This window comes from Epinephelus lanceolatus, chromosome 2, assembly GCF_041903045.1.
Source record: "Epinephelus lanceolatus isolate andai-2023 chromosome 2, ASM4190304v1, whole genome shotgun sequence".
Classification (NCBI taxonomy): Eukaryota; Metazoa; Chordata; class Actinopteri; order Perciformes; family Serranidae; genus Epinephelus; species Epinephelus lanceolatus.
The window spans coordinates 33248134-33260140 of record NC_135735.1 but is presented as its reverse complement, the minus strand read 5'-3'; the positions used below and the strand labels follow the sequence as shown (position 1 = coordinate 33260140).

The window sequence follows — 12007 nt, the reverse complement described above, 5'->3', positions numbered from 1 at the left end:
TGTGTGTGTGTGTGTGCGTGTGCGGGAGTACTACACCTGTAAGAAGTTCTGGCTGGCAATAATGAGCGCTAGTTGTGCACTGAGGTCCTCTGGTTTGGCCTGACTGCCACGCACCCCCTGGACGAGTTGTGGGATGTGGTCTGCCACTGCCTGTACACACACATCACACATACACATGCACATGCATATACACAGGCTTACATACAGTCAAAAGAAATACTTTACAGTTGAACCAAAAGCCTCAGTATAAAATATCTCTATTGTACTATTCTATAAATCAGTTAAGCAATTTATATGCACACAATGCGAAGATGTTACACAGCTGTTAAAGAGTGCTCGATAAGGATATAAAAAAAATGTGAAGTAGACCTTTTATAATCTTAATTAAAAGGAGGATAATGGAATAAACCGAAAACGAAATGGCGCCCTATTGTCAGCCGTGATCCTCACCTTACAGCTCTGCACCAGCTGCTGGTGAGCAGCAGTGTTCTTGTTGGAGGCGGCAGCATTTTGAGCAGCAGCGATGGTCTGTGTGGCTGCAGCAGCAGCTTGCTTGGCAGCGTTCTGAGGAAAATAAAAATCCATAAAAACACATGTAAAATATGGTCAAACAGCAGCTCACTGTATGTCTTTGTATCAGTCTGTCCTCAAGTGTCCATTAAAAGCAAAGACCTATGAGGTCACATTTGTGCTTTTCAGTTTGGATATTCACAGATTCTCCTCTCGAGTTTGTGGTATAGGACACTGAAAATAATGGTTCTACACGGGTTTGTGTTTCCTTATATTTCCAAAATTTCTTTCCACAAGATGATAAGCAAACAGCATCTCTGTCAATGCAGGCGACATGAATAAGTTAATCAATAATAGCATACTGTTGTGCATTTGAGTGTAAATACGGCAAAATTAAAGTCTGGTTCTTAAATTTTCAAGTTGAGTTTAAGGTCTTAATACCTTGTGTTCCTAAAATCCTAACATTACCACAACTAATAATCATGAAGTAGAATACGCAAACATCTGCACATCTTAACAAATTTTGAAAGTACAAGGGACTACCCATCTTGTAAAGCATGTACCGTTGATAGAGGAAACCAAAACTCTGGACTCTCCTATTACAGTGGAGGAGCCACAGCAGCCAAAGCAGTCAAAGCTACAAACAAGGGCCGTACACCAGGTATCGATGGCATACCTGTGGAGCTTTACCTGCATTTTGGGATATTTTTGGATCAGTATGTTTAGAAATACTAAACTACACTATTGAAAAAGGCACTTTTAACAGATACCTACACGCAGCCCTAACTACACCCGGTAAGGACCCTTGGAATACGCCCATCATTTTTCAGTCTCACTGATTAATGCTGACCTCAAAATATTCTCCAAAGTCTTAGCCAGTAGACTTGAAACAGGGGTTGGGAACGTAATTAGCTAAGATCAAACGGGTTTTTATCAGAGGGCATCTCACCACTGATAGTAATCACAGGCTATTACACATTCTGAATGCAACACATAAAATCCTGCCTGCCTCTAGCCCGCTATGTTAGGATGCCATCTTGAATGGCAATATCTTTGGAAGGTTCTAAAGGAATTTAAGTTCGGCCATAAATGTATCAATATGATTCAAATACTGTATGCTAATCCTTCAGCCCAGGTATGTGTGGGTGGGGGCTTCTCAGGTTTATTTGATGTAGAACGGGGCACACGGCAAGGGGATCCTCTGCCCCCTCTAATTTTTAATGTATTTATCGAGCCACTTGCACAAAAATTACAAATTATCCTCAGATTTCCCCTATTGCAATAGGTGCAACATCACATTCAACATCACTCTATGCAGACGACACATTGGTTTATATGACAGATGGCCAAGAAATTCTCCCTTATGTTTTAAAAACACTAGAGTACTTACGATATCTTTCAGGATACAAGGTTAATCTGTCAAAATCAGCACCAATGCTGATTAATATAAACCACAGTAAGTTGTCTCTTCCTGCCAAGATTAATGTTACAAATTAGGTTTACTTGGGCATTAAAGTTATTACTTCTCTATTGTCTATGGCTACAACAAATTGTTCTTAAATTTGGAAAAAAATGAAGAACATATTAAAAGATGGAGACACCTGCCTGCATCAGTCCCAGAACGTTTATCCATCATCAAATTTAACATCTTGCCCCACGTTTATTTTATCAGCTCAAAGATCCCACTAGCACCTTCAGCAAGATATTAGCAAAAACTGGACTTATTATTTTGGCACTATGTTTGGAATGTTAAATGATCCAATATAAAGAGGTCAACCCTTCAATTCGAAAAGTAAGATGGGGTTGGATATGTCCAAACTTTCAACTATATCACTGGGCATTTGTATGAAGAGGTCTCAGCTACTGAATGGAGGAGGATAAAATTTCCATCATGGGAAAATATAGAACAAGAGTTAATAATCCTGTAAGGATTTTCTCCTTACAGGAATAGCTTTTTTCTACTAAGAATAAGGTCAGCCTGTGGGGTTCCCTGTGAGTCACATTTAAAAGACTGTCCTATTCTAAGTTGGATACAAAATCTTTCAAGATGGTTAGTGTCATACCTATGATAAATTAATTTCACAAAAATATATGCCTACATCAGGAATGAAAGCGTGGCATAGGGATATGTCTGAATTGGGACAAGGTTTAAACTGGGATGCAATTTCGGACAATGATGCTGGTGCTTTAAGAAACTAAAATCACCACCAATCACTAGCATATACATTTGAAATTTTGTCATAGAGTGTATCTAACGTCAAAAACAAGAGATCAAATGGGACTGGTACCTGACCCTTACTGTTCATTGCATGGCACCATTGGTTCTTTTATACATGTTGTATGGAAATGTCCAGGAGTTTAGGGTTTTTAGGGGTAGGTTATAAGTACCATTGCAGAACTAACAGGGATTCAATTACCAATGGATCCGCTGTACATCTTCTAAATGATAATTCCCACCGTTCCCTTGGGGACAGAACATGCAAAGGCTGGCTGGCAGGCCTGACTGCAGCTAAGAAGATTTTAGTCCAGCATTGGAAACCTCCCCATGATATCTTAAGTATTCACTGGCTCCGGAGCTTTTTGGACATTCTTACCTGTAACTATCATCAGCAAGAGTCAGTGATGCAAGTCCAAACACAACTTAAATGGAAGTATTTGATATCTTTTTTTAAAGGATCTTCTATCAAAATAAAGTTGCTCTGTTTGTGTGGGTATTACTCTAATGTTAGTTGGGGGAAGGGTTAAACAGTCAAGTGTAATCAGCTATCAGTTGTCTCTGTTCATCTGTGTATGTATCAGTAAAAAGAAAGTGATTAAAAAAGTGAAGCAAGTAAACAAATGCTGTGAAATTCATAAACTTTATTAATGAGCTGAATATTTTAGTTTGAAGTGAAATTGAGACGTGAGTTAAATAACCCTGAGGCAAATTAGGCTCTTTAAATCAAATTTTATGATAGATGACCATTTAAAAAGAGTAACAGCAAACCTATATCCCTGTAATAACCCTGACATTTAAAAGGTAATATTGTTATTTTTCAACCCTTTACCCTATTTTCTCATGATTTTGTGTCTAAATGAATAATGGAGACAACAATTTTTTAAATTGGTCCAGTATTGAGTGAGATTGCTGCAGCCAGCAGGAACAAAACAGACTGCAATGAAACATTTTGGCATGTTCGTCCATCCATTTATGTCCACTAAAAGTACTTGCTTTTGACACAGATGAGCTCAGATTGTTATGTTAAGTGTCTGACACCATCGTGGAGAGGACCCTACAGAGATAAACCTTTTTGTCAAAGAGTAAGATGTTTTTTATTTAACCTGAAACAGCCCTGACATGCTGTCGCTAAACCCACCAGCTGCTGCTGCTGCTACCAGCGCTATGCCTCATACTGGACCAGTTGCAAAAATTGTAGTTCCCATTAGTTGCTTGGACACAAAAACATGGGAAATAAGGGTCCAGGTTAAAAAATAATGAAGTTACCCTTTAATGGTGAAAAGACATCCAACACTCGCTGATCCTGAACTTGTACTAATAGATGGTGAGGTGTCATCTTAATATTTGTGGAAATAGAGATGGTGACATTTAGGATCTGTCTTCATGTTCATGTCATGTTTTAGTGTAAATATTTTCAGATTCCTCCTCCTGAAGTAGCCACATTTCTTGGGGCAAAGTGCGATAAATTTTAAGCCGGTATCACTGACCTCCAGCCTGTTAATGAGTTTCTTCTTGATGGCATTCTGAGCAGCAGCGTTGGTGGCCACACGCAGACCCTCCGCAGCCTCCCTCAGTCTTTGCTGCTGGTCCTCATTCTCTGGGTATGCCGCTGCACCCTGAGAACACACACACACACACACACACACACACACAGATCAGCAAATACATGACAGGTGAGCAGGATGGGAAAACAGCTGGTGAAAAGATGAAACGACATAAACAATAAGGGCTGAATGATCTGTTCCTGACTTTCTACAATCTTTAAAAAGATGGTTTTCTGTTGTACTACTCATTTTTGGAAAAAACATCATCATTCCTGAATGACATGCTAGCACTCAACACATCACAAACACCTACAGAGACACACCCACGCCACTGCCATCAGCGCGTACATGTCATCTTGGAATATCCACTATGCGTAGTCAGACCTTTGAAAATGACGCAGATTCAAATGACTGCACTCAAAGTCAGCTGCAGCTCGTCTTCACCACTTCTACATTGGCTAAATGTCAAGAGATGCTGTTTATTCATACTAAGAAGCAGCTCTTTTTATCTTCCTGTTTGTGAAACCAGCAGAGAACGTTAACTGGGTTCTGTGGAGGCTAATGTCACTCGGCACTTCCGTGTCTCCTGCTGTTGCAGAGAAAGCTGAGCCTGCTGCCGTTAGGTTAATTAATCGGGAACTCTGTATCTTGACCCGCAGCTACACAGAGAAGCAAGTGTGTGTGCTACAGAAAACCTGTGTCATTAAGGTAATGTTCAACTGCACAGATGCTACTGACAGACACCATAGACACAGATATCACTATGGACACGATATACTATTGTACAAACAGGAAAAGGTTTTATGATGTTAATTTAGAGTAATTTCACAGGTTTAAAATGTTTTCAACATTTGACTCTTTGCATTAATTACAGTAAAATGACGCAAGTGACCGGCTTCAAATCAGTGTTTGCAGCTGTCATGTGCCTGTTGGCAACTGCTGACACCATTTAAATTTAACCGCCAATTTGCATAATTATTAAAAAGTGCTGATTTCCAGAGGAAGTAATGAGATATCACATGCAGGAATTTATAATGGGGAACCAGCCTTCAAAAAGCAAGGTCTGTTCTACAGCGATACAATGTATAATAAGCGTCTTGCTGAAGCAAATCATCACCTGACATAGGCTGTACAAAAAACAAGCATAAACACAGTCAGCTGTAAAACAAACAGTCCAAAAACTAAACTGCACAAGCTCAATCAATCAGTTACCAAGGCAACAGCAGGCTGAGGTCTCATCCTCCATTGACACAGATAAATGTACAGCTGTGACGGTGATAACTCTGGCATCAAGCTCGACCATCAAACCAGCCGGAGGGCAAAATTTAATTATCATGGTGGAAGTGGAGGGTTATTAATATCAGTGTGTGATTCTGCCGACAGATAATGAGACTGATGGAGAAAGATAGCAGATAAATAGTTTGGATAGAGGAAGATGGGATGAGTAAATCTAAGCCTGCCCTTCAGCAGTCTGGGAAGAAAGAGTTTGACGTCCTCTTATTCTTAATCATGTTACGCTGAAAAGTTAAGGTGTGAGAAGAACTGGATGGTAAATTTAAACACTGTGAGGATTATGATATTTCAACCCTATCATTTTGTATTTGATTATTCATTTTGTGCTCTGGTGTCTTAGGCTAATTCCTGGCCCTTGCTGTTCACTGCACTTCCAAAAAAACTTGCAATTAAACCAAAGAATGAGGCCAGGGTGGATAATGTACTACGCAGGATTGTTTCATTTCTAGTTGATTAAAATTGTCCACTACCATGTTTGAACTGGATTTTCAAAATGGTGCATAGTGCCAGCAAAGCAATGGACTTTTTATTGGGTCATTTTTAATAGGATTAATGCAAAAGTTCATGTTCAAGAGAAAAAACTAAACCAAAGAGCATCAGAGCGGCACTTAACACAGGTTGGGAGTGCTGCAAAGCTCAAATTTTTGTGTTGACCCATTCACACTTAAAGCAAGCACATTTTATTGAGGTCTGAAAGGGATATCTAAGACACACCCTGCTGCTGTTATGTAGAGAGTAAATAATCAAATCAGGGTCCCTACAGCTTTAAGCAAGTTAGATTTAAGACATTCAAGATTTTTTTAATAAACTTTAGAATAAAATTTAAGACCAATTTTACAATTTAAAAAAAAAAACAGTAAAATATAAAAATGATAGATTTGACCAATTATTTGAGATTTTACAATGCAACATTACAATTTAATACAAATTTTGGCTTTATTTTTACATTAATCAATTCAATGTCTTTTAGGACTTTTGAAGGATCTGTGGAAACCATGACTGGAATAATTCAAGTACACAAGGTGTTTTAACTGAGATGAAAACATATTTCCTAATTCACAAGATCTCTACATTCAAACAAATCTAATTATAATATAAAAATTCTGCAAACCCATAAAGACAGTCACTAATTCATTAGCTGTGGACCAACATGACCACATGGGCAGATTTTGACTCTACCATCCAGAGCCACTGAAAAAAAATACACTGTAAAACCTTTTCCAGGAACACACCCTGGGGTTTGGGTGTTTCCAAATTAAAGATTTTTTACAGAAGACAATTTGAAAGGGTCATCTTTTATTAATCAAAATCACATCTAACCAACAAATCAAAGGAAAGTCTCTTCCCAAAACCATCATCCTTAATCTTTTTCTTTTTCCACATACACACAAGCACGCACACACTCTTGTTCTTGTGGCATCCAGCCCAGCTTCTATTACCTCTGGCTATCATTGAAAAGGTCAGCCTGTACGGACAAGGGAATAAAACCCAGCCCTGTATCTGATCTTAAAAAGTATCACTACTGTGATTAAAACCGAAACATTTCCCCAAAAAGATTAACCCAAAAGATTTCTTTCCGTGAATAGAATAAAGCTTGTTTTACGGAAGCTCCTCAGTTCAGCTTTTTGTTGACTTAAGTTGAGATATAAATGCAAAATTACGAGAACAGAAATCTCAGCTTCCTGTCTCACAAGCTGCTTACCTTTGCTGCCTCCACCATCCTTGCAGTAGCATCAGCCAGCAATTTAGCTGCTGCCAGCAACTTCTTTGAATTGTCAACGTCCACCTCGGCCTCTGCGTCAGACCTCATGGCGTTCACCAGGTCAGAGGTGGCCTGAGCCAAAACACGAGCCTGACGAACCATCTCTCCTGAGGCGTGACAACGGTACAGAGGTAACGTGGAAGCGAGGGGAAGGGGAGAGAGAGAGAGATGAGGAAAAATGAGAGAGAAGTGGATTAATGGATGAGTCATACTAATGAGAGTTGGCCATGTTAACACAATAACGTTGTTTCAATTCAGCTGCATAGCTCTGTGCTTCAGCTGGAAATCTTTCTGAGTTTACTGGCATGAACCATTTGGATTAAAATAAAATCTTCATTTTTTTCCCACCACTTGCAATAATAATCAAACTTTGCCTGATGTCTGCTTTCTTGTGCTTTGGGGATAATGTTGCATGTTTAGGATAATGATGTAATGCTGGCAAATCTCTGTGAAGCAGATAAATATTTCAACAAGCTACACAGATTTTTAATTTGACACCATTTCATTTTGTATCAGTAAGCGAAATCTGAAGCTTACTTGTTAAAATGACTGATGGTGAGTTACTCTTATTGTGACTGTTTGAAGTTGTAAACAATAGTGAGCTTTAAAAACAGAAAGTTCCAATGTCAGCACCATAAAAAGCATCGGTGGGAGAAAACAAGAAATGAAAGAAACACACATCTTTCAGCTCAGTGTGGCTGATTTTTTTGTACAGTTGTACTGTGCTCCCTGATCACATGAGCAAACTGTTTTAACACCTGTAGGTGACTTGTGAAGACACAATTAGATGCAACTGTTCCACCAGCCCTGGTGTTTTCAATTCCCTCTGAAAATATTCTTAGAATCAGACTAACAAGGTACGACTAAAGGGATAAGAAAAGGATTGTTGTCTATATTCTCTCTGTCAAAGCAGACCCGGCACACCAAACCAGCTATCTGGCGATAACTCATGTGAATGCATCAGTTGTCTGCCAACACTCCACTAAGAAGGATTCGCTCTGTGTTTTTCTCCAGGTGTGACACAACCTGACATATTTGACACCGGTTCAAAGGTGGTATTCTCCAACTAGCTGCGTTTTTTCAAGCCTCAGCAGAGCAAACAGAAATTCTACTTGTCTATCAAGCCAATCAATTCTGCTAAGCTGACCGCCGGCCCGGGACATTCTCTGCGAATCTCTTTCTATCTGTCTTCTTTTTCTCTGCTGTCAGATTTGCTAACATCGCTGTCAGCTTTTCTCTGTGGCTTTGACGGGGCTGACAGCAGTCCATTCAAACCCACCATCACGCCAGTCTCTCTGAGGAGAAGATGGGATGAAGCACGAACTGATACAGAGACATCCACTCAGAAAGCAGACTTGCTGTGGAAAGCAACTTTTGAAGCTTAGATTCTGTACAGTTGATGTGCTTTTTCATCAGTTGTTTAAAAACAAGATATTTGGCTGAGAAATGCATCCACATTTTCCACACGACGGAAGTTCAGCACATGACAGGAGCCAAAATGTGCTGCAATCATATGGAAACTCTATGATGGGTTGCACTGAGTAGCATGACATGGGACGCTGGTTTTGGGGTTGGTACCAGGCAGATTTTGGACTATTTTGTCAGGTCTCACAATGTGTGAAATGCACCCATCTGCCACCAGTGTGGCCAAATAAAATTCAAAACAAGACAGCTTGTGTGATATTAAGCATAAAAACACTGCAATCATCCAACTCTGAGCTCTGCTTGCAAACCATCAGCTACCTTGCACACATTGTTCATAGCTTCTTGGCTTTTACTTCTACCCAAATGTATCAATAACCCTATAAAAGCTATTTTATTGTCTTTCGCCTATTTCTTTCTTTGCAGACGACACTTGTATTAACAAGGTTAAGAGTCTACAGCCATGCTTAATGGCTCTGTGGGCTGTTCTTGTGCACACTGACATCGGCATGCTGACATGCTCACAATGACGCTAACATGCTGGTGTTTAGCAGGTATAATGTTAACTATGTTCGCCAAATCAGCCGATACTTTCTAAATAGTATGAACACCAAGCTGAGGATCATGGACATGTCATTAGTTCTGCAGATATTTCATCAAGTATTGGACAAATTAATCTTGATGATGCTGGAGCTGATGATGGCTCCAGATGACAAGGATAAGGGTTTGCCAGAGTGATCATTTATACTGAGGGGGACATGAAAATCTGCAGGAAATTTCATGGCAATCCGTCCTATAAGACTCTTAACTAAAGATGTCAGCCTCATGGTAGCGCTACAGGAGAGGTCAGAATGTATCCTCTGGGCACAATGAATGCCAGTGAAGTATTTTATGGCAATCCATCCAACAGTTGTGAAGATATTTCAGTCTTGACCAAACAAAGAACGACATCACCATCCCTAGATCAGTGTAGCAGGCTGTGGAGTTGCACTTTACTACTAATGACTGCTTAAACCAGGAGTTCTTCTTAAATCACAAATAAAGTTTCAGCTAAAGGGCAATAAATCCATCTCTTCCTTAACCCAACCGCTGTACATAACTACTTGTTCACAAAAAAGTGCATTTATTTTAACATATATCTGTATTTTATAATATTTACCATGCTGGAAAAAGTCCCCAAAATGGCTGGATGTGGATGCACAAGTATGATTCCTTCATTAACTCAGCTTTTTATCTCCAACAAATATCCTCTTTTGGACTCACCTGCGTCTCCCATTGAGCTGAAGATACTCTCTGTGACGGTCATGATGGTGTCTGTGGCCTGGTCGTAGCGCCCGATAGGCTCACCTCTTGAGGTGTACTGACGAACATGCTGCAGGAGATCTCCCAGAGCCTGACTCACCACGCTGGCTGCTGCGCTCACCTTCAACACGGGAGATGCACATCATTAAGGTTAGTGCTGTGTTTCTTAAGCTGCATTATTCTGTTTCCATCAGGCTGAGGAGAAACATACTGGACTAATTATCTTCATTGCTTCTTAAGCTGGAGGTTAGTACACAAGCTGAATACCCTGAATGAAAAACTTCCTGTGTGGTTTAAATGAAAAAAAAAAAAAGCTTGAGAATCAGTATTCTAGGAAACCGGTCAACTCATTTGCTGCTAATTAGTACTTTCTGGGTCAAACTTGTAATATATCTTGTTGTGTGATGAGACAAAACAGAAAAGATACATGGAACAGTAGAGTTGAGGGCACCATTGGTCTAGACATTAATCAAGCTGACCTGCTTAAGGAGCTCGCCATCTTCTGTTGCTGAGAGGCAGGCCTGGACACAGCTTTCCACCGAGCGATCTACCAGCTTTCCGGCTTCAATTAACTGCTCCTGACAAACCGGTGAACTGATGGTGGGACTCACCACCTACGAAAACAATAGTGAAGGAGGAAGGAACATAAAAAAAAATCTAATCAATCTCCAGTGTGAAAAAGAGAGAAACAATAGCATCACATGGTACGAAAGATCAGACATCTTTCTCCAGTTTAAATGTCTAAATGGTAAAATAAAAATCTTGCCCAAAGTAATCTCCATCTTACCTCCCTAATGTGACTCAAACACACACAGCAAACACATTTTAAATTGGGATAAACCCATTTCCGTAACAGTCTTTACATCATTAAATCACAAATCACATTTCACAGACTACAAAGGAAACAGGAAAAAAAGGAGAGGGGAAAAATTATTTGAAAGGGATTCAGCAGATGGTTCTCATCACATTGCCACGCAGAGAGGTGAGGATTTGTTTAGTAAATGCAACTATTCTGATTGGGAGCCAGGAGGGCATTTAAACTAATTAGAGGCATGTGGGTTGTACAATTAAAGATGTGCAAACACGATGCGGGCGCAGGGTATTTAACAGTGCCTTAGTGCATCCTGATATATTCACTCTCCAAAAAAACACATTTTCATTTTTTTAGCTGCAGATAAATTGGAGGGTTTTTTTAAGTGTATGAGGAACCTCTATTTATCAAACCGCACTGCACAGTCTCCTTATGAGAGAAGATGAAACAGCAAATGAGGAGTTATCTCGTGCACTCAACCAAATAGATTTAACAATAGCTTCCCCAAAAGACATCCGTAAGCCACTATGCAAGTGTAATATTCAAATCCGAGACAGATCTGACATAATAAATGGGAACACATCACACCGCCAGTGCATCACTTCCAAGTATTTGCATAATATCCACTGAATTTGCTTTTTGGGAATTGAGTGCATATTATACAAATACTGATATGACTGGAGTCATTTAGCAGAGTGAGTCTAACATTTCATGCTACCGAGCATGAAATAAGAGTCTCAAGCATATTATTGTACCTTGGCACAAGCCACCAGCTGAGAGGTGGACAGGGCACACTGGGTGGCGGCAGCAATGACCCGGTTCTGAAGCACGGTGTCCTCTGCAACCTGGGCCACATTCTTGGCTTTCAGGACCAACATGGCTGCGGCGTTGGCCACCGCTTTGGCCAGATTCATCAGGATGTCCTGCAACAACGGTGGAAAAGATAAAAAAAAAAATCTCATACCTGCACAGTGTCTCCTCTGACGTATCCATGTCATTCTCATTAACAGATGAAAATTGCTGTGGCAATGGCATTTAGATGCAGAAAACATTAAATCATAATTAGTTATAGCTCTGTGTCACAAGATTATATCTAGAGTTGTGTGTAATTGCACTAAAAGAGAGGAGATCATGGAGCTAAGAAA

The 12007-nt window shown here is 39.9% G+C and overlaps 1 protein-coding gene across 3 annotated transcripts in view; it reads right to left on the bottom strand.

Moving 5' to 3' along the window:
- The window catches only part of LOC117251962 (talin-2), a 120145-nt gene that overhangs the window by 30982 nt on the left and 77156 nt on the right, over window positions 1–12007 (bottom strand). For all 3 annotated transcript variants that reach the window (XM_078160862.1, XM_078160872.1, XM_078160870.1), the window contains 7 exons: window positions 11618–11785; window positions 10531–10665; window positions 10013–10172; window positions 7268–7434; window positions 4216–4344; window positions 451–564; window positions 37–150 (listed from right to left, as the gene is read on the bottom strand). In XM_078160862.1, the coding sequence (XP_078016988.1) occupies window positions 37–150; window positions 451–564; window positions 4216–4344; window positions 7268–7434; window positions 10013–10172; window positions 10531–10665; window positions 11618–11785 (987 nt within the window). The remainder of the gene's footprint in view (window positions 1–36; window positions 151–450; window positions 565–4215; window positions 4345–7267; window positions 7435–10012; window positions 10173–10530; window positions 10666–11617; window positions 11786–12007) is intronic.